General features: G+C 36.7%; 1 protein-coding gene across 2 annotated transcripts in view; it reads left to right on the top strand.

Annotated features, from left to right (window-relative positions):
* Nucleotides 1-23261, top strand: part of HMMR (hyaluronan mediated motility receptor) — a 35267-nt gene that overhangs the window by 9332 nt on the left and 2674 nt on the right. Inside the window, exons 5-17 of one of the 2 annotated variants that reach the window (XM_004428700.3) lie at nucleotides 1757-1945; nucleotides 3001-3087; nucleotides 3178-3278; nucleotides 5041-5115; nucleotides 5250-5425; nucleotides 5903-6051; nucleotides 7540-7754; nucleotides 11521-11637; nucleotides 15166-15312; nucleotides 15543-15695; nucleotides 15781-15880; nucleotides 16567-16743; nucleotides 22762-22924. In XM_004428700.3, the coding sequence (XP_004428757.3) occupies nucleotides 1757-1945; nucleotides 3001-3087; nucleotides 3178-3278; nucleotides 5041-5115; nucleotides 5250-5425; nucleotides 5903-6051; nucleotides 7540-7754; nucleotides 11521-11637; nucleotides 15166-15312; nucleotides 15543-15695; nucleotides 15781-15880; nucleotides 16567-16743; nucleotides 22762-22924 (1849 nt within the window). The remainder of the gene's footprint in view (nucleotides 1-1756; nucleotides 1946-3000; nucleotides 3088-3177; nucleotides 3279-5040; nucleotides 5116-5249; nucleotides 5426-5902; nucleotides 6052-7539; nucleotides 7755-11520; nucleotides 11638-15165; nucleotides 15313-15542; nucleotides 15696-15780; nucleotides 15881-16566; nucleotides 16744-22761; nucleotides 22925-23261) is intronic. The other variant, XM_087429449.1, reaches the window with a different exon arrangement.

Raw genomic sequence — 23261 nt, 5'->3', positions numbered from 1 at the left:
ATAAGCATTTGAGTTTACACACCCTTTTTTGGAACTTAAGCTGCTTTTGCTGCAAAAAGTGTGATGTAGATAATCTCAGGGGTCTTTTTTCTACTTTATAATACTATGCTCTAAACACTGGTTAGGAAACTAAAATATAAGCTCGTTCAGTCCCTAACATATAGTTCACGGCTTTGTATATAAGTGGTGCTTGGTACATTTTCGGTTAAGCAATGTTGGCTTAAAATACTGAGATTTGTATGAATACAAAGCCAGTAATAGTAGAAAATACTTTACATGTGACTTAATATAGCTGTGCTTTCTTGATACTTGCTTTTTACCCAGCAAATTGTCCATTTTGATAAATGTTCTGTGTGCACTAGAAAAAAATGTATATTCACTTGTTGGGTATAGTGGTCTATATATGTCAGCTAGTTCAAGTTGGTTAATAGTTTTGTGCAAATCTTTATCTGTACTGATATTTTTGTCTGCTTATTCAATTAGTTACTGAGAGAAGTACTTTTAAATTTCCAGTTCTGTGGATTGTCTATTTCTCTTTTTAGTTCTGTCAGTTTTTGCTTTATATATTTTGAAGTTATGGTATTAGGTGCACAACAAATTTAAGATTATGTCTTCCTCTAGAAATGATTTTTTTATCATAAAATTCTGTCTTTATCACTAGTAATACTTTTTACCTTAAACTCTACTTCATATGATATTAACATAGCCATACCGGCTTTCTTTTGTTTCATAGTTACGTGGTAAATATTTTCTGATCCCTCTGTTGTCAATCTATCTGTGTCTTTATATTTAAAGTACATATCTTGTAAACATCTGGGATCATTTTCCTTCAAGCTGAAGAACTTCCTTTAGTTTTTCTTGTTTTGTGGGCCTACTGTTGACAAATACTCTCACCTTTTTTCCTCTGAAAATATCCATATTTCACCTTCATGTTTAAAGGATATTTTCATTGGAAATAGAATTTTAGACTGACGGATTTTACCCCCCACTTTTTTTTTTTTTTTTTTTGTGAAGAAGATCAGCTGTGGGCTAACATATGCCAATCCTCCTCTTTTTTTGCTGAGGAAGACTGGCCCTGGGCTAACATCCGTGCCCATCTTCCTCCACTTTATATGGGATGCCACCACAGCATGGCTTGCCAAGCGGTGCATCGGTGCGCACCCGGGATCTGAACTGGGGAACCCCGGGCCGCCACAGCGGAGCGCGCACACTTAACCACTTGCACAACTGGGCCGCCCCCCCCGCATTTTAAAGATGTTATTTCATTGTCTTCTGGCTTCCACATATTCTGTTGACAAATATGTGGTTTTGATTTTGATTTTGTTTTTATCTAGTGATGATAGCAGGAATGATGGCTTACTGATGCCTACTACATCCTACCCAGAGACCCAGCTCTGCCTTCTTGAAATAAAAAACATATTTAGCACTTGAAACTATAGTTTAAATTCATGTAATTAGAACTAAAGAAAAGAAGAACTCTTATAGGTAGAAATATCTTCAAACTGAATAAACAGTTAATTGCACTTGGAAGTTTATGGCAATTAAAATCTTCTGTTCTTAAAATGCATACAGATTTTTGAGATGTATCATAAAGTAAATATGATTGTTCAAACAGCTGGTGAAATTAGAATATCTAAGAGCATCATGTCAAAATCAGAGATTTTTTTAGAACTTTAATATTTTAAGTATCAGTAGCATCTAGTTAAATTGGCATTGTATCAGTGAATCATTTGTTTATCATCTTGTTTCTGTCCAGATTCGTGTTCTTGTTCAGGAACGTGGTGTTCAGGACAAGCGGATCCAGGATCTGGAAGCTGAATTGGAGAAGATGGACGCAAAGCTGAATGCTGCAGTCCGGGAAAAAATCTCTCTCTCTGCAAGTAATGCTTCACTGGAAAAACAGCTTATTGAATTAACCAAGACTAATGAGCTACTAAAATCTAAGGTATTTGAACCTCATGATAATTGAATAAATAATATACCAATATACAATTGAATAATATACAAATATACAATTGAATAAATAATAATCATGTTTTTTCTCTTATAGTTTGGGAATTTTAGGCTCTAGTTTAGTCCTTTTCCTTCACCAAATGTACCTTAAATATTAAGCTGCTTCCAATAGGAATTATTATTGCATCTTTTTTCTTATGGTACCTGGTACATAAGAAGTTATAAACAAATAACTTTTTGTTTCAATGTCTGACATTTTCTCACCCACCTTCAAAGTCACCCCCAATAAATAAGGCCATTCATAAAAGTTGCAGAATTTACATCTAGGAGTCACTTTAAAGATCTTTCTCTGAAATAAATAGTAGCATAATAGCAGACTTCCATTTCAAATCCTTTTGGGAATGAAGTGGGAAATGAATAAATTTGTGGACTCAATTTTAATAGATAAATTGTGTTTATTGATATTAATAGATCTTAAAGAACTTAACATGGTCATCTTGCTTTTTACAGAAGTAGAGGGAGGCTGTAAATCACTGTTCAGTTTAGTGAGTCATTTTTTCAGGGCCTGTAATGTGCTGGGCTTTTTGCTTACGAAAGGAGCGAGGGTGCATAAGAATCAAGCATGGGGAAAGGAGCAGATTCCTGAGCCCTACCCAGGGAGATTCTGTTATAGTATGCCTGGGATGGACCCTATTTTCTGCATATTTCAAAGTAGACCCGGCAATTCAGATGCATTTTGTTAAGCAAACATACTTTACAAAATCTTCTCCAAGATGCTTGTTTTAGAGCCCCGCAATGGACTTTCCAGCATATCAAGGTAAGCGACCACCCAAGCTACTTTCAAAAATAAACCAGAAAGTCACATAAGGAAAAGGAGAGACAAGAACAGTAGTAGTGTAAAACTGGAGTTGATCAAAGGCTGTTTTCTCTACCAGAGTATATTGTGGGTGAATAATAGTCCCAATAATAGATATCAATATTTAAGTCATTTTATATATGACTTAGCAGAACATGTTTCTGAATTTTTTACATATTTGTTGTACTTAGTTTTCTGAAGATGGTAACCAGAAGAATATGAGAATTCTAAGCCTCGAGTTGATGAAACTTAAAAACAGAAAAGAAACAAAGACGAAGGTGAGCGATACTTTTGCTCAGTTTGCTGTGTCTGGATCTGGGAATCTGCACAATTTCTCGTTTCCTAAAACAGATATTTCTGTTGTGTAGAGTATGATGGCTCAACAAGAAGGCATGGAGGTGAAGCTGCAGGTCACCCAGAAGAATCTCCAAGAGTCTCAGGGGAAAACAGCACACCTTGAGGGGAAACTGTGAGTGACTGAAAAGCAAGAGGAGTGACTTAAGATAACCAGTTCTTGATTTCCTTCTCTCACCTAGTTATTGTGCACTGAGAGTTTACCCTTCCCTCAATATTTACCTCATGGCCTCCCTCTACTTGCCCTATTTCTCTTCCTAAGTGACAGCTGAGCCCTAATCATTCCCAGACGGTTTATGCTGAAAAGACGTAGGAATGTTTTACTTTTGTAGATCTTCTGGTATCAGTGCTGAGAAAAGACCTCATAATCTTTCTAATAGCATAATCTTGTGGAGTTAAGTGAAACCAAAACTGAGAGACAGTGGTATAGGAAGCTGATTTCATGCACAATCCTAGCCTTCTTTTTATTACTGAGCTGTATTTTACATACAGTACAATGCACAGATCATAAGTATTCAGTTTGATGAGTGACAATTGCATACACCTTTGTAATCACCGCCCAAACAAGATTGAGAACATTGTCATCCCCTCAAAAAGTTCCTTCCTGCCCCTTCCTTCTCCCCTGCTTCTCCCCGTGTAATGTCCCCCACCCCCACAACCACTTTCTGACTTCTGTCATCATAAATTAGTTTTGTCTTTTTGGGGATGTTTATCACAGTGTGTGCATCTGTGTGTGTTTGTGGCTTTTTTTTTTTTTTTTCCTGAGGAAGATCAGCCCTGAGCTAACATCCATGCCCATCTTCCTCTACTTTATATGGGATGCCGCCACGGCATGGTTGGACAAGCAGTGCGTCAGTGTGTGCCTGGATCTGAACCAGCGAACCCCAGGCCGCCGCAGCAGAGCGCGCGCACCCAACCGCTTGTGCCACCGGGCCGGCCCCTGTGGCTTCTTTTTTTTAACATAATTTTTTGAGATTCATCCATACTGTTATGTGTATTATAATTTGTTCCTTTTTATTTTTGAGTAGTATTTCAGTATGAAGATACCTCCATTTGTTTACTATTCTGTTGATCAATATTTGGGTTTTCAATTTCTGACTGTTATGAATGAGACTGCTAAGAATATGTTGCATGTCTTTTTGTGGACGTATGTTTTTATTTCCCTTGGGTAAATACCTAGGAGTGGAATCCAGGGTCATAGAGTAGTATATGTGTAACGTGTTAAAAAACTCAAAGTGGTGGTACCATTTTACACTCCCACTTAACGGTGTGTGATAGTTCCAGTTGTTCCACATCCTCACCAACATTTGATGTTTTCAATCTATTTGATTTCGGTCTTTCTAGTAGGTATGAGGTAGTACCTCATTTGTGATTTTAATTTGTTACTATAAATGTTGAGCATCTCTTTATGTGCTTATTGACCATTCATATATATCCTTTTGTAAGGTGTCTTGCCCATTTCTTAAATTGAATTGGTTGAGGAGGTAAACACATAACTAATTGAATACAAAGCAGCCTGGAACAAAGGCTTTATAGCGCGCAAAATGCTATTTTGTATGTGTGGGGGTGGGGAAACCAGAAAAGCTACAAAGAAAATTATTCCTAACACTTGGAATGTTGTAGATGATGACTCTGGTCATCACAACCCTTTTGTCAAAATATATTTGGAAAGCTTTCTCACTTAAAAGAAAACTTGAGTTTCCTATTTGCATGTATTAAATTGTCAACTTGAGAGGTCACATAAAATAGTGGTTAATAGTTTGAACTCTCGAGACAGCCTGCCTGATACATCAGTATCTGGTACAGAGTAAGCATTATGTGTGATTATTAAATAAATAAACTAGTATGTATTATTATATGCAATTTCTTTTTTTTAGTATTTCAATAGAGAAAGAAAAGATTGATGAAAAATCTGAAACAGAAAAACTCTTGGAATACATTGAAGAAATTAGGTAATATGAACAGTAGTTTTAAATTGGACTTTATTTTGTTGAATAGTGATGAATATATCATTTTTATCATTTTTCAGTTAATTTTCCCTATGCCTAAATAGATTTGCTCTTCAAAATAATTTGTTTTAATGCAGTTGTGCATCAGATCAAGTAGAAAAATACAAGATAGATATTGCCCAGTTAGAAGAAAATTTGAAAGAGAAGAATAATGAAGTTTTAAGCCTTAAGCAATCTCTTGAGGAAAATGTTATGTTGTCTAAACAAGTAGAAGACCTGAATGCTAAATGTCAGCTGCTTGAAAAAGAAAAAGGTATTCTAGTATTTATAATATTACTTTCTCAGATAAGTACTATGTATGGTATTTAAGAAAAGTACTACTATGTTAAAACAACTTTTTAAAAAATTATGTAAACAAAAAAAAATCTTGTATATATGAGAGATTTTGTCTTTTATAATGTTTGTTCTCTGTTTATTTCAACGTTGTTTGTCTTGGTTGAAGTATATACATTTGTGTATTTCTTGACTTCCCTGTCGGGTGGCCATTTATAATTGGTAGATATGTAGAACTAGGTTTGGGGGTTTTATTATATAGGATGTAATACTGTATTACATATAGTAATGATACAAACTTTAGACTTATGTCTTGTATTCTTTTTTTGAAATGCTTTATCTGTGTAATATACTAAAAGCAATAAAGCAATATAGTGGAATATTATGGGAATCTGTGTTTCTCAAAGTTAATATTAGTGTCTAATAACAGCTTTTTTAATGTTTTTTCCTTTTATAGAAGATCTCATCAACAGGCATAGAGATTGGGAAGAAAATCTAAATTCTGAAATGAAAAACTTAAAAGAGAAGTTTATTCTTGAAAAACAAGAACATGAAAAGCTACAACAAAAAGAGTTGCAAATTGATTCACTTCTACAACAAGAGAAGGTAGTTTACTACAGTATAAAAAAAACTAGTGCTTATTTTATGTCATACATTTCCCTCTGTATCAGCAAACCCTTAAATTGTCTATATTCTTTAATCCAACAATTCTGTTAGAATCTTATCCTAAGGAAACAATTATGGCTATGCTGCAGATTAGCTACAAAGATGTTCACCACAGGGTTATTAATAATGTGAAAAAATTGCAAACAACAAATGAAACAAAATAGTAAATCATTTAAAAAAAATTCCAGCACATTCTTGTGTTAGATTACTGCATTAGAGTGTCTAGTTACACAAGAAACAAAACTGACAATTTTTTAAAATCTAGATTACATAAAGAACATTTTACATGTCAATGAGAAAAGACAGTCCAATTAAAAATTGGGTGTAGGATGGAAATAGATGATTCTCAGAAGTAGAAATTCAGATAGCCTGTAAGCATGAAAAGATGCTCTACCTCAGTAGTAATCAGTGATGGAAATTTTTTTTCACTTATAAGATTGGCAGAAATTAAAACATTTGATAATATAACACATTGGTGAGAGTTGGGCAAATAAGTACTCAACGTGCACTGATGTGAAATATTGTTGAGCAACCTGTAACAACTAAAGGGATTAAGTAGCTATATATATACTGACTTGAAATGATCTCAACAACTATTTTTATGATTTTTTTAAATGACCTTTACATATACAGAGAATATATCATTTATATTTTAAAAATGTGTGTAAAAAGACCAGAAGGCATATATACAAACTAGTGATCTTCTCTGGAATGGGAAAACTGAGATTGAAGTGGGGAGTAGTCAAAAGGCAATTTCCACTTTATTTGTAATATTAGAATTTTTTAATGGTGATTTAAATTATAGTGGTGATTTATTGGTATATTCTATAACTTTAAAATATATAACTTTGAAATCACAGTACACTTTTTATATAATATATGAGAAAAATATATCATAAAAGCCACCTGTAAAATATGATTTTAGTTTTACAAAAAGCATATGGAGGGGCTGGCCCGGTGGCGCAAGCGGTTAGGTGCAAGTGATCCGCTGCAGCGGCCCGGGGTTTGTCGGTTCGGATCCCGGCGGCGCACCGACGCACTGCTTGGCAAGCCATGCTGTGGAGGTGTCCCATATAAAGTAGAGGAAGATGGGCATGGATGTTAGCCCAGGGCCAGTCTTCCTCAGCAAAAAAAAAAAAAAAGGAGGATTGGCAGATGTTAGCTCAGGGCCGATCTTCCTCACAAAAAAAAAAAAGCGTATGTATACATTGCATAGAAAAAAGACTGAAATAACATTTGCCACAATGTTACCGAGATGTAGGATATAATCCATGACAAAATGAGTATGATGTCTATATTTTTCAAATTTCCTTGAGGCTCTTGAATTTAGTTTTTATACTTCATTATCTGTACTTTTTGTCCTTAGTAAAACCTCACAAATTATTAAAACTTTTCAAATTATTTTGGTGGTTTTCTATTTGGATGTAGGAATTATCTTCTAGTCTTCAGCAGAAGCTGTGTTCTTTTCAAGAGGAAATGATTAAAGAGAGGAGTCTCTTTGAGGATGAATTAAGGCAAGTGCTGGGTGAGCTAGATACATTACAGCACAAGGAAGAACAAGCTGAAAGGCTGGTCGAGCGATTGGAAGAGGAAGCAAAATCCAGAGCTGAAGAACTAAAACTTCTAGAAGAAAAGCTGACAGGGTTTGTATTAATAGGACCTCATGCTTATATACGACTTCGCACGTTAAAAAGTATCTTCTAGCACATTCTCTTGGGAGGCTCACATCAATCATGCGAGTGGGTAAGGTTGGAATTATTTCACAAGTAAGGAATAGACAGAGAGAGGTAAAGTAGGTGCATAGGATGTACATACCAACAAGTGTGTCAGCCGAAGTCAGGAACTATACCCTTTCTTTTTTTAAAGCTAGAGGTTTAATTAGAGTTTTAATAAGCAAATGACCAAAGTTTTGGGTCCCTTTACTACTCTTTTTTTTTTTCCTTTACTACTCATAAAAATTATTGGACATCAGCATTACAGCAATAATGGATTTAGAAAAAAACCCAGAAAACCAAGAATCCCACCTTCTAACAAGAAACGTTTTCATTTTTCACCTATATGTTCATCAGTTTTACATGGTATAAGTTATACCTTTAATACCTTTTTTGAGGGAGCACAGACACTTCAGAAGTAGCAATCAAAAAAGCAAAATGGCAAAAACAACCAGAACTGGGAAACATTCAAAAATAAGGAGTTTATCATTCAAAGTAGAAAGACTGAGACCTCATGGTTTTTTTACTCAAGTTCAATGGTATTTTCATCACATTATGTGTCCTTCTTCACTACATTTATTTAAATTAAAATGTCCAGGTTGAGGGGGCCGACCCTGTGGCGTAGTGGTTAAGCGCACACGCTATGCTGCTGGCGGCCCAGGGCTCGGATCCCAGGAGCGTACCGATGCAGGCCATGTCAAGCCATGCTATGGCGGCGTCCCATAAAAAGTGGAGGAAGATGGGCAAGGACATTAGCTCAGGGCCAGTCCTCCTCAGCAAAAAAACAGGAGGATTGGCATGGGTGTTGGCTCAGGGCTGATCTTCCTCAAAAAAAAAAAAAAAGTCCAGGTTGATTCTTGAATTCAAATTGCAAATAAAATAATTATGTTATTTAAATCCTTGGGATTTCATCACTAAAAATTTTCTAGCAAGGAACCATGGGCAAGACATGAGCCTACAGAATTATAATATATCTCACAACTGTGTCCCTCTCTCTTGTTGAGTTGAATATTTTTCTTATTAACCCCTTTTCTGTTTTCTTGTGGTTAGTGATAAAAAAGAACAAGGGGGCCGGCCCTGTGGCTTGGTGGTTAAGTGCGCGCGCTGCAATGCTGGTGGCCCGGGTTCGGATCCCGGGTGCGCATCAAGGCACCACTTCTCCGTCCATCCTGAGGCCGAGTCCCACATACAGCAACTAGAAGGATGTGCAGCTGTGACATACAACTATCTACTGGGGCTTTGGGGGGAAAAAATAAAATAAATAAAATCTTAAAAAAAAAAAAAAAAAAAAGAACAAGGTTTTATATATGCCTGCTTTTTTGGGAACAGTGCCAATGTGTAATTAGGGGGATTCTATATTGCAGCCAGTCCCAGGGAACAAGCACTTTAAGAAACTGAGTAGATGATGTCAGTTTCAGAGAGATAAGAAAGTTGAGACAGTCTTTTATTCTAACTCAAAGAACTTAGTCCAGAGGTCAGGAGATAAGGGTTTTATTACTAGGTCTATTAACTAGCTGTGTGATTCTGAGCAAGACAATCTTAATTCAGTTTTCTACTTCATTAGATATAAAATAAAGGAGTCTTATGAGATGTTTTCCAAGGTCCCTTCCAGCCTGGTATTTCAGACTTAGGAGAAGAGCTAAGAGAATTGAAAGTGATTCCTCTAGAGGGCAGGCAAGAGATTATTTTTATTACATATCCTTTAGTAGTACTTGACTGCTTTTAGTCGTGTGGCATGTGTTTGTGGTGTGTATACAGTCATGCCCCACATAACAATGTTTTGGTCAACAACAGATTGCATATATGAAGGTGGTTGCATAAGATTAGTACCTAGGTGTATAGTAGGGTATACCATGTAGGTTTGTCTGAGTACTGTAGGGGAGGAAGAAATTTCCCTCTGCTTTTCTAGGTTCTTCTGGCTGGACTAAGAATTTTTTTTTTTTTTTTTTTTTTTGTGAGGAAGATCAGCCCTGAGCTAACATCCATGCTAATCCTCCTCTTTTTGCTCAGGAAGACCCACTATGAGCTAACATCTATTGCCAATCCTCCTCCTTTTTTTTTTCTCCCCAAAGCCATAGTGGATAGTTGTATGTCATAGTTGCACATCCTTCTAAGGTTGCTGTACGTGGGACGCGGCCTCAACATGGCCGGAGAAGCGGTGCGTCGGCGCACGCCCAGGATCCGAACCCAGGCCACCAGTAGCGGAGCGCGTGCACTTAACCACTAAGCCACGGGGCCGGCCCTGGACTAAGAATTAAATTGACGTGAGACAGATTAACTGGAGGAAAACAAAAGTTTAATAACATGTATACGTGGGAGAAACCCAGGAAAACCCAGTAACTCACCAAAGTGGCCAAAGCCCTCACGTTAAATACCATCCTCAGCTAAAGACAAAAGATGTTGGGGGTAGGGAGAGTCAGGGACTTCAAAGGGAAGGAAGGCAATCTACAGGTAGGTGAAAAGGAGCAAACATTTGGAAAACAAGTGTTTGGCCACACAGAAACAGAAGAACACAGAGGGGAACCCAACAAACAGGCTTTTCTAGGTTACTCCCTGTCTATACCTAGTGCATGTTATACTAAGGTGATAGCTCACTTCTTGAGACAGGTTTTTTTATCTGAATTCTTTTAGACAGTTAAGCGGGGAGGTAACAAGAAAAACTTTGAGTCTTTTGTTTCTTAAAAATAGCCTAAAATAATCCTCATGTTAAAGAGACACATTTTGGGGTGACAAATTTTGTTCCCCTTGTACACTCTATGATGTTCCCATAACAATGAGGTCGTCTAATGACTCATTTCTCAGAGCGTACCCCCGTCGCTAAGCAGTGCATGACTGTATTTTAAAATGCCTTACTTGTTACAAAATGAATTTTATCAGCTTTTTATCTTGTCTCAGTGTTTGACTTAGTCTGTAAGTGAATAATGCTTATTTATGGATTTTAGTTCTATATGTTTTTTAAAAGATCTCTTGTAAGCTCATAGATAAAAAATTTTGTCACCGTTTTGGCAATATATAACAGTAACATTTCAAAAAATCTCTGAGATTTGTAGTACATATTTATAAAGATGCCTTAGAAGTTATTCTGTCTATGCAAAATAACCCACTCAAATTGTTGAATCTTTAAATAATAACGGTTTATTATGTGGGTTATTGATATAATCAAAATAAATCTACATAGTCCTATAAACTCTTTTCTCAAAAGAACTTTTAAAATGAAGTGTACTAAGTACTTTGACTGTACTTAGTATTTCTTAAATGTTTAAATGCAGAGAATTAAATTTTATTCAATCCAAGTGCTTTTTCACTGGGAATCCTTCACATTCTTTAATCTTGGCTACTGCTGTTAAGATTCTGTTTTAGAGTCTTTTTACCCTACCTTCTTCCAAAAAAAAACATTTAAAGTACCTACATAAATACATATAATATCAAAAGATAAATTTAGAAATAAGTAAATTAGGATGAAAACAAAAGTAAAATAAGAGCGGGAAAGAGAAGATAAAGGCAGAAGAACAGTTAGTACATATATAAGCATGCTATTAGAGGTAGGTCATAGTTTACATCTAAGCTAGCCAGTAGTTTATGCAAAGATGAAGATATGGGATATGTGATTCACGGTGTCAAAGGTAAATACTAATCTCTTTCCTAGGATAATGATTTGTAGTTAGCATTTTATCTTTTAATTATTCCTTTTTCTTAGGAAAGAAGCTGAACTGGAGGAAAAGAACGCTGCTCACACTCAGGCCACCCTGCTTTTGCAGGAGAAATATGATAGTGTGGTGCAAAACCTCGGCCGCGTTACTGCTCAGTTTGAAAGGTATTTTTATTGGGAGCCTGCACTCTCAAATGGAATATGAGCAGGGAGGTGTGTTTACCTAGGGAAGTCTGTGAAAAAACAATCGCACAAGTAGAATGGTTGGTATTAAATTTAAATTCCATAATGACCAACCGTAAATGGGCATTTCGCGTTACCTGGTTATCTTACTACACATAGAAATTTCTCTTTCCCACTTCAAGTGTCCTGCACTCTCAGACCTTTGGCACTTCTGTCTCACTCTCCTGATGTTGTCATTTTCCTCATGAAGAATTCAAAAGCTTTTATGTCCTCATCATCAGACCTGTAAACACACTAGCATTAAAACTCATCCTATCTTCCCTCCAATTACAGATGGAGTAGCCCAGTCTTTTAACCTTCAGTGACATCATTTCATCATTTGTTCTTTGTCTCTTATAATTTTCAACTTTTCTACTGGAATTTTTCCAGTCAATATTAAAATATGTTAATGTGCCTTCATCTTTAAAATACATAAATTTTATAAAAACTCCTCTGACCTCCGCCCCTCCTTCTGCAGCTATCCAACACCACCTCTCACTCCCACACCCTTCTTAGCCCAAACTTCTACTCCTCTTCACAGCCCATCTTTTTGGTAGAACATTCTCTATTTACTCTGTCCACTTCCTCACTTCCTATCCCATCTACCTGTTATTTTCCCTTTAAAAATAAAAGTTTATTTTGGGGATAACTACAAATTGCAGAGGATGATAAATACCTATGCATCTCACACCAAGAGTATGTTAATGTTAACATTTTTATTTATCATATTTACTTTAGAACATATTGGGGGGAGGTCTGTTCCTTTTATCTATTTAATGTATTTAATAAATGTAAAAAATGCATAATGTATGCATAAATTACAAAGCATAAAGATAAAATCAACATGCATGAGCCCGAAAAAGATGACCAGTAAGCCAAAAGATTATCGACAATTTGGTATCTAAACATGTGTTCCTCCACTAGCCCATCTTCATGCCTTCCCCCAACAGATAACTCCATCTCAAAGCTGACGTTAATTATTTCCTCACTTTTTTCTGTGTATAATTTTATAACATGTATATCCATACAAATAATATATTATCTAATTTTGCTTCTTCTTGAAATTCATGAAAAAATGTCATCATAGTATATGCCATTTCCTGAGACTTCTCTTTTTAAAATTCTTCACTATGTGTGTTTCTAGGGCTGAATCACATTGTTGACTGTAGGCTGTAGTCTGTTCATGGTAACTGCTATAGAATATTTTAATATCTTATTAATATACAACAATTTATTTCTCCATTCTCACTTTGGGCTTTTGAGTTGTTTCCCAAAACATTTCTTTTATTATTATTCCTATTTATTTTGTTATTATTAATAGTACTCTTATGAATATTCTTGTAATCTCCTAGGATGCACATGTAAGAATTACTCTAAATTCATACGTATATGAGTGTTCAACTTTAAAATTTAATGCCAAATCACTTTACAAAGTGGGGTGAGAGTCTACACTCCCACTAGTGATGTATGAGTTCCCATTGATCTACTTCTTCCCCAAAGCTTGTTAGACTGCTTCAATTTTGCCAGTGTACTAAGTGTAAAATGGCTTCTTATTGTGGATAAGAAGAATTCGTCTTTCCTTTTCTGTAAAAGGCTTGTTATATGACTCTTGTTTTCTCTATGGGATCATTTTCTTTTTCTCATTGATTTATAGAGTTTTTATCAGCAATATGGGTTGCAAATATCTTCTCCCAAAGTGTGGCTTATCTTTTCATTGTCTTTATGGTTTCTATTGATTAATGAAAATTCTTGATTTTAACGTGGTTAAATTTATAGATTCTTATGTGAACACTTTTGCATCTCATTTAAGAACTTCTTTCTATCCCAAGAACATGAAGATATATAATCTATTTTTCTCCTAAAAGTTTGTTTCACTTTTCATTTTTCCACGTAAAACTGATTGCTGTGTGTTTAATGATATAGGGATCAAATTTTTTTGTGGTGGTTTTTCCGTATGGATAACCGACTACCTAGTGCCTGTTCATTTAATAGTACCTTCTTTCCCCAGTGATGTTTCTACATGTGATATATTATGACATATATACACACAGATGTATATGTGTGTGTATATATTTTAATTATAATTTATGTGTCAGAGCATAAATATAAATTGTATAAATCATAAAATATGTAATATACATATAGTATATATAATTTTTAGCACTGTTCTCAACACTTCCCTTCTTGCTACTTTGAAAAATAGTGCTTTACCAGGTTTTTAGCCATTCTATGACTTCACTCACCATCAGTATCTAATGGCATTAAAATTTATTTCTTCAAACCAGACCTCTCCTTTCAGCTATGTACCCATACATCCAGCTGCCTTCTTGACATCTCCAAGTGGATATCTCACTATCGTCTAATAGTAACCTGTCCAAAACAACTCTTGATCTTCTATCTCTTTCTACCTCTAGTCTCTCATTCTTTTTTATCTCAGTCAGTGACATTGCCGTCTTCCCAGCTTCTCATTCCATAAATCTTAGAGCTATCTTTGATCTTTTTCTCTCCCTTTCTCCCAACATCCAGTCTATTTCATTAATTTTTCAATTCTGCCTCTAAACGAGATCTCACATCTTTCCATTGCCACCTCCTTAGTCCAAGCCTCCTTTGTCACTCACCAGGGCTGATAAATAATTGTCTTCTATTGAATCTTCCGGTTTTTCATTCCTGCTCTTTCCCCAATGCATTCCCCACATCTCCGGAGTAATCCATACACTTACTTAGAGGCCTTTAACTTCTCCCCTTTATCTCTCTGGTAAACCCATTGTGCTCTGCGGTGATGACCGGCCTCTTGCCTCTAGCTTCTGCTCCTGCCTCTCTTATTCATTAGACTCCAGTCTCATCTCTTAATGGACTGTATTCTACCTGCCTCTGAGCACGTATGCATCTTTTGCCTCTGAAATACTTTCCCCTAACTGCCTAGCTAAATCCTCCTTATCCATCATGTCTCAGCTTAACTATAAATTCCTCAGAAAGGCCTTTCTGAATCACCAACCAAAATATAGGTTCCCCTATTCTATCAGCTTAAGGTGCCTCTGTAGTTTTCCTTTGTAACACTCACCACAAATTTAATTATATATTTATTTTTCCAATTTTTTTGCAAAGACTTGGAGAGACATTTCCCTATCTTCCCCACAAGACCATAAACTCTGTGACTATAGGTGCAAGGACTGTCAATTTTTTTGTTTTGAAATAATTTTCATGTTTGATTGTAGGTTTTTTCCATCTCTATATGCATACTTCCTGCACCTAGTAGGCACTTGATTTTTTTTTCTTTGAATAAACAGCGTTTGCCATATAAGCTCATTAATACTGACCTCAGAACACTAAATTCTTACCCGTGTATGCATAAATGCATTATAAGGCTTTGTTTTACCTAAATGTGTATAAAATATAAACTAATTGCCTATATATTTGTCGTGCGTACAGTAGTTAGAAAATCCTTTAACTTTTTTTTTCCTTTTTAATAAGCTATAAAGCATTAACAGTTAGTGAGATAGAAGATCTTAAGCTGGAGAACTCATCACTTCAGGAAAAAGTGGCCAAGGCTGAGAAAAGTACAGAGGATGTTCAACATCAGATATTGGCAACTGAGAGCGCAAATCAAGAATATGCAAGGTATGTAGGAGAAATAAAGCCAGCTACTAAGTGATGCAGGGTATTGTAGTCCCATCGCTTGCTTTGGGTGATCTTCAATCGCAAATTAAGAATTTACACAGTTAAAAAAGTACAATTCTTGAATAGTTACTTGAGTTAAAAAAAAAAAAAAGAAGAAAGGAAAAAAGTAACTTAAATGGCTGTGAAATGTTTACATGGAGTTTTGTGGACTGTTCTCTCTCAAACCCAAGGATGCTTCTAGATCTGCAGACCAAATCAGCACTTAAAGAAGCAGAAATTAAAGAAATCACAGTTTCTTCTCTTAAAAAAATAACTGATTTGCAGAACCAACTCAAGCAACAAGATGAAGACTTTAAGAAACAACTGGCAGAGGAAGAAGCGAGGTAATCTAGGTTTAGAACCTGAGTGTTACGTCCCTAAGTTATTTTTTGTAATATACCATGTTTTTAAATTTAATTTCCCATACAGAAAATGTGGAAAAGAAAACACAATGGCAGAATTAACTGAGGAAATGAATAAGTGGCGTCTCCTTTATGAAGAGCTATATGATAAAACAAAACCTTTTCAGGTTTGTCAATTGGGACTAAACTTCCTGGTGTTTGTTTTAGGATTCACTTTGTTGCCTGTCACAGTCACGACAGTGACTTGGTTTTTCTGTAAGATCATTTTGCTGTCTGTGCATTTACTGTGCCAATTTAACTTCCTATTAAAGAAAGCTTATATAAATTTTATTAAATTTTTATGCATGCATTTTTTTAATGTGGCCCTTATAGGCTAAAAAATAGCTTCTAATAAGAGACTTAAAGTTAATAGCTTAGAAGGCTCACCTGAGATGAACTTTTGATAATTAATCTCTGTAAATTTGTAATACTTATTTGGTTATGATTTTTCTCAGTGTTTTTCAAATTAATACACTAATTTTAAAAGATTAAAGGATAAATGCTAATCTTGGCACTTACATAGAGTAAAAAGACAGTGTTGGTTATGTGGTGATCCAGCTGCTAGTTAGGCTGGCTAGCTGGCCTCCTTTCCTTGTTTCTTTCCCTCTGTTTCAGTGATCTTTGAAATGAAAAACACAAAGTTTTTTAGAAGAGTCTCAGAATTTATGAAGAGCTCTGAGAATATGTCACCATAATCTGTTTTTGTCCATTTGTTTTTTTATTTTCCTTTACTTTAGTTTTATTCATAGTTTATGTGAAACAAGTAAGATTTAACAGTTTTAAGTCTTAACTTAGTAAAAAAAATCTTTTTCAGCTACAACTGGATGCCTTTGAAGCAGAGAAACAGGCTTTGTTGAATGAACACGGTGCAGCTCAGGAACAGCTAAATAAACTGAGAGATTCGTATGCTAAATTATTGGGTCATCAGAACCTAAAGCAAAAAATCAAGCATGTTGTGAAATTGAAAGATGAAAATAGCCAACTCAAATCGGTTTGTAAAATAACACAGTTAGTTCTATTGAAGATATTGGGGTGGGATATTTTTTATTCTGTTTATAACATTTAAGTAAAATGAAGGACTTTGGTGTCAGAAAAAACTAATAGTTTATAGAGGAAAATCCGTCTGAGAATTACAGATTTTTTTAGAGTGTTGACCAGATGGGTATGAGTGTTCTCAGGTTTTCCAACTACCTCATTAGTATATTGAAACTTACTAGTGTAATTGGAAGAATTCATCAAGTTTTACACATCCATTTCTATTTGCAAAATAGGCAAGTCATTGATGTAATTAAATACCAAAAGGATAAGCAGCATTCAACAGTAGTTAGGCGTTGAAGTTTTTTTGGTTGAGATATAGTTCACATACCATACAATTTGCCCATTTAAAGTGTACAACTCGGGGCCAGCACCGTGGCTTAGTGGTTGGGTGTGCGCACTCCGCCACTGGTGGCCCGGGTTCAGATCCTGGGCGCCCACCAACGCACCGCTTGTCTGGCCGTGCTGAGGCGGCGTGCCACATACAGCAACTAGAAGGATGTGCAGCTATGACATACAACTATCTACTGGGGCTTTGGGGAGAAAAAGGGAAAAAAAGGGGGAAGATTGGCAATAGATGTTAGCTCAGGGCCAGTCTTCCTCAGCAAAAAAAGGAGGGTTGGCATGGATGTTAGCTCAGGGCTGATCTTCCTCACAAAAAATAAAAAAATAAAAATAAAGTGTACAACTCAATCGTTTTTGGTATATTCACAGATAGGTGCAGCCATCACCACAGTGAATTTTAGAACATTTTCATCACCTCAAAGTGAAACCCCTTACACTTTAGCTATCATCTCCCCCATCTCCTCATCTGCCCCTCCCAGCACTAATCTACTTTCTGTCTCTATAAATTTCCTGATTCTGGATGTTTCTTTTTTTGAGGACGATTGGCCCTAAGCTAACATCTGTTGCCAATCTTCCTCTTTTTCTTTTTTCTCCCCAAAGCCCCAGTACATAGTTGTATATCCTAGTTGTAAGTCTTTCTAGTTCTTCTATGTGGGATGCCACCTCAGCATGGCTTGATGAGCGGTGAGTAGGTCTGCGCCCAGGATCCAAATCAGCAAACCCCAAGCCACCAAAGCAGAACTCAAAAACTTAACTGCTATGCCGCTGGGCCGGCCCCTGGACATTTTTTATTTGTAGAATCAAATAATATGTGGTCTTTCGTGACTGGCTTCTGTTGATTAGCATAATGTTTTCAAGGTTCATCCATGTTGTAGCATGTATCAGTACTTATTCTTTTTTATGCCCTAATATTTCATTGTGTGGATATGTCACTATTTATCCATTTGTCGCTTGATGGACATTTGGGTTGTTTCCACCTGTAGGCTATTATGAATAATGCTGCTGTAAACATTCATGTACAGGTTTTTGTGTGGACATACATTTTTGTTTCTCTTGGGTTATACCTATGAGGGAAATTGCTGGGTCATATGGTAACTCTATGTTTAATTGTTTGAGGAACTGGGGGACTGTTTTCTAAAGCAGCCATATCCTTCTACATTCCACCAGCAATGTATGAGGGTTCCAATTTCTCCACATCTTCACCAATACTTGTTATTATCTGACTTTTTGATTCTAGCCATCCTAGTGGATATGAAGTGATACCTAAGAGTGGCTTTGACTTGCATTTCCCTATTGACTAGTAATGTTGAGCATCTTTTCATGTGCTTATTGGCCATTTGTATATTTTCCTAGGAGAAATGTCTATTGAGATCCTTTGCTTGTTTTTTTAATTGGATTATTTGTCTTTTTAATGAATTGTGAGAATTCTTTTTGTATTCTGTATACTAGTCCCTTATCAGATACATTATTTGAAAATATTTTTCTCCCATTCTGTGCATTGTCTTTTCACTTTCTTGATGATGTTCTTTGGAGCACAAAATTTTGATGAAGTCCAACATATCTTTTTTTTCCTTTGTTGCTTGTCCTTTGGGTCTAACAATCCTTTGCCAAATTCGAGGTCATAAAGATTTACCACTATGTTTATTTCTAAGAGTTTTATAATTTTAGCTCTTACATTTAGATCATTGATCCATTTTGAGTTAATTTTTGGGTACAGTGTGAGGTAAGGGTCCAGCTTCATTCTTTAACGTGTAGATATCCAGTTGTTCCCACACCATTTGTTGGAGAGACTATTCTTTTCCTCAATGAATGGTCTTGGCACCCTTGTTGAAGATCAGTTGACCATATATGTGTGGGTTTATTTCTAGACTCTCAAATGTATTCCATTGATCTATACACCCATCCTGTGCTACCACACTGCCTTGATTACTGTTGGTTTGTGATAAGTTTTGAAACCAGGAAGCATGAGTCCTCCTACTTTGTTCCTCTTTTTCAAGATTGTTTTGGCTATTCTGTGTCCCTTGCAATTCCATATGAATTCAGGAATCAGCTTTTTAATTTCTAGAGAAGTCATCTTCTCAATTTGAGGCATATGGCCATCTTATATATGTTAAGTCTCTCACTCTATGAACATGGGATGTTTTTGCAATTATTTAGATCTTTAATTTCCTTCAACAATGTTTTGTAGTTTTCAGAGTATAAGTTTTTTTGGTGAGGAAGATTGGCCCTGGGCTGACTTCTGTTGCCAATCTTCATCTTTTTGCTTGAGGAAGATTGTCCCTGAGCTAACATTCATGCCAGTCATCCTCCATTTTGTGTGTGGGACACTGCCACAGCGTGGCTTGATGAGCAGTGTGTAGGTCCGCATCCAGGATCCAAACCCGTGAACCCCAGGCTGGTAAAGCAGAGCACGCAAACTTAACCACTACGCCACCGGGCCAGCCCCCAGAGTATAAGTTTTAAACTTCTTTTGTTAAATTTAATCCCAAGTATTTTCTTCTTTTTTGATGCTATTGTAAATGATATTGTTTTTCTTAATTTCATTTTTGTATGGTTCATTGCAAGTGTATAGAAATACAATTGATTTTTGTAGATTGATCTTGTGTCCTGCAACCTTGCTGAACTCATCATTTATTAGTCATAATAGTTTTTTAGTGGTTTCCTTAGGATTTTCTGTATAGAAGATCATCTGTAAATAGAAATAGTTTTACCTCTTTTCTAATCTGAATGCCTTTGATTTTCTTTTCTTGCCTAAGTTCCCTGGCTAGAACCTCCAGTACAATGTTAAATAGAACTGGTGTGAGTGGACATTTTTGTTTTGTTCCTGGTTTGGGGGTAAGCATTTGGACTTTTACTATTAAGTATGATATTAGCTGTGAGTTTGTCATAGATGCTCTTTATCAAGGAAGTTTCCTTCTATTTCTAGGTTTTTTTTAGTGTTTTTATCATGAAAAGGTGTTCAACTTTGTCAAATGCCTTTCTGTTTCTTTTGAGATGATCGTGTGATTTTTTTTAAATTCTATTGACATGATTTCTTACATTAATTGATTTTTGGATGTTAAATCAACCTTGCATTCCTGATAAATTTTACTTGGTCATGGTGTATAATTCCTTTTATATGTTGCTGGATTTGCTTCACTAGTATTTGTTGAGGACTTTTTCATCCATATTCCTAATAGATACTAGTCTGTCGGTTTCCTGTAATGTCTTTGTCTGATTTTGGTATCAGGGTAATGCTGACCTCATAAAATGATTTGGGAAGGGTTTCATCCTTTCTATATTTTGGAATTGTTTGTGAATAATTGGTATTAATTCTTCAGGGAATGTGTGGTAAAATTCAGTGGTGAAGCCATCTGGACCTAGGCTTTTCTTTGTGGGTAGTTTTTGATTACTAATTCAATTTCTTCACTTGTTATAAGTCTGTTCAGATTGACTATTTCTTCTTGAGGCGGTTTCAGTAGTTTATGTCTCTAGGAATCTGTCCACTTCCTTCAAGTTATCTGATTTGTTGGTATAGAATTATTCATAGTATTCCTCTATAACCCTTTCTATTTAGGTAAGGTCAGTAGTAGTGTCTCCTTTTTCATTTCTGATTCTAGTAGTTTGAGTCTTTGCACTTTTTTTAGTTCCTTTAGTTCTGTGAACATATTTGTGTGTGTGTGTGTGTGAGGAAGATCAGCCCTGACATCCATGCCAATCCTCCTCTTTTTTTCTTTTTTTTCTTTTTCTTTTTTTTTTTTGCTGAGGAAGACTGGCCCTGAGCTAACATCCGTGCCCATTTTCCTGCACTTTATATGGGACACCGCCGCAGCATGGCCTGACAAGCAATGCCTCGGTGCGCGCCCAGCATCTGAACCCAGGCCGCCAGCAGCGGAGCACACGCACTTAACCACTACGCCACGGGGCTGGCCCCTGTGAACATATTTATAGTGGCTACCTTAAAGTCTTTTTTGGGTAAATCCAGTATCTTATTACTCTCATGAGCAGCTTTTGTTCCCTGCTTTTTCCCAATGTATGGGTCATGCTTTCCTATTTATTTGCACACCTTGTAAATTTTTGTTGGAAAGTGGATATTTTAAATAATATATTGTGGCACCTCAGGGTACTGCCCTCTCCTTCCAGGTGTGTTGTATTTTCTTGTTTGTTTGTTTAGTAATTGGCTGGATTGTTTTAGTGAAGTGTATTTCTCCTCTCCATCCCCAAGAGTGTTGTGCCTCTGATGTTGCTACTCAGGGAGGTTCAGTGTGGGGTATGCCCACAGTCACCCTGGGATAACACTGGTTTTGGTAGGGCTGTCTTCCTCTCTTTCCCTGACCACATGTTAAACTCCGCTATTGCTGGATAACTAGTTGCTTATTGCTCTATTATTTTCAACAATGCCCTGGGGCATAAATTGCTCTACAAACTAATCCAGTCAAATTCTGTTTCCTTTGTTGGAATTGTGTCTGAGGTCTGTGATTGATTTTGTTCTGACTCCAGAAGAGTTCTTCCCAACTGTCTTATTCACCAGTGCTCTTCTACAAACTAGACAATCTACAGTGTAGCCTATATTTTGAATTACCTCCCAATTCCCTTAAACCACAACCTCTACTGTTATTTAGAGTGCCCTTTGGCTTTAACTTCTCCAAGCTTTGTTGAAAGTGAAGTCAGTTCCTTTGGGAAGAAATTAGGAGCTTTGTGTTTTCGGGCCTGCTTCTCCCCGCAGGTGAAATCTCTGAGGCAAGGCTCTGGAGCTGGAATTGGGGACAATGGCAGGCTTTTCTCTGAGGGACACCTCTGCCCTAGGAGCTGAGTGCTCTGTGGACTTGGGGGAGAGGGGAGTGGGGAGCACCCTGAGGTTCTCTCAGCTTACCTCTTCTGGCGTGGAACCATCACTTTATGAGCCAGGGCAAGGGTGATCAGGGTCCCAGCATTTTCAGCCCACCACACCCAAGGTAGAGCCTCTGTTCCACTGAAGAATGGATCCTCCCCCTCTCATTTCCTGGGGACGTGGCCTCAGCAACAGGTAGCTGAGTGTGGCAAGATGAGAAATGCTGATGTCTTGCTCCTTCTGGGAGGAGAAGCCTCTGACTGGAGCTAGGGGAAGAGGGAGCCTGTGCTCTTGGCTACCGCAGTCTGGCTGGAGTGTTTGCCTTGCTGAGCTGGGAGTGGGGAGAGAGAAAGCAGGCTTTGTTCAAATACCACAGACCCTCGCCTTTTTTTTACCACATTTTTGTAGATATGCTTGAATAGATGTTTCTTCGTTGGCTGTTTTGCCTTAGAAACCATTTTTAGAGGCTTTAATTGGTTGTCTTTCTATAATTTTTAGTTTCACTAGGAAGCAAGTCAGTGAGCTTCTCATGCTGTCATGCCAGAAGTTGATCTCGGCATTTAATTTGCAGATAACTTTTATCAGAAACAAAGCTTTGTGCCTGTAGAGGGACAAGAAGATTTAAATGACTCATTATCTCTTTTGTCACAGCTGTTCAAAGCCACTTTGTAATTCATAGTCTAAAGCCTGTATCTGGTAGTGATTTTTGCTATTTGGTTTGATACATGAGCAACTTTGGAATTTGTCAGTAACATTAGTAACACATTTCACCAACACGCTCTTTAATAATTGATTATTGTCTATATTTTTCTTACATAGGAGGTATCAAAACTCCGCTGTCAGCTTGCTAAAAGAAAACAAAATGAGACAAAACTGCAGGAGGAATTGAATAAAGTTCTGGGTGTCAAACACTTTGATCCTTCAAAGGCTTTTGTTCATGAAAGTAAAGAAAATTTTGCTCTCAAAACCCCATTAAAAGAAGGTAAGAAATGAGTAAATGTATAGAAGTATCATCTTCCTTTGGATTTGCTTTAAGAGATTTTTGTAAAATGTCTTTTCTTTCCTCCTTCCATGCTCTCTGTTTTCCATATGTCTGAATCCCACTTGTCCTTTTTTTTTTTGTGAGGAAGATGGGCCCTGAGCTAACATCTGCCAATCCTCCTCTTTTTTTTTTTGCTGAGGAAGACTTGCCCTGGGCTAACATCCGTGCCCATCTTCCTCCACTTTATATGGGATGCCACCACAGCATGGCTTGACAAGTAGTGCGTCGGTGCGCGCCCGGGATCCAAACCAGCAAACCCCGGGCTGCTGCAGCGGAG

This window comes from Ceratotherium simum, chromosome 4 (genome assembly GCF_057802395.1).
Source record: "Ceratotherium simum simum isolate JZ-2026a chromosome 4, ASM5780239v1, whole genome shotgun sequence".
Taxonomy (NCBI): Eukaryota; Metazoa; Chordata; class Mammalia; order Perissodactyla; family Rhinocerotidae; genus Ceratotherium; species Ceratotherium simum.
This window is presented reverse-complemented; position numbering and strand designations above follow the sequence as displayed.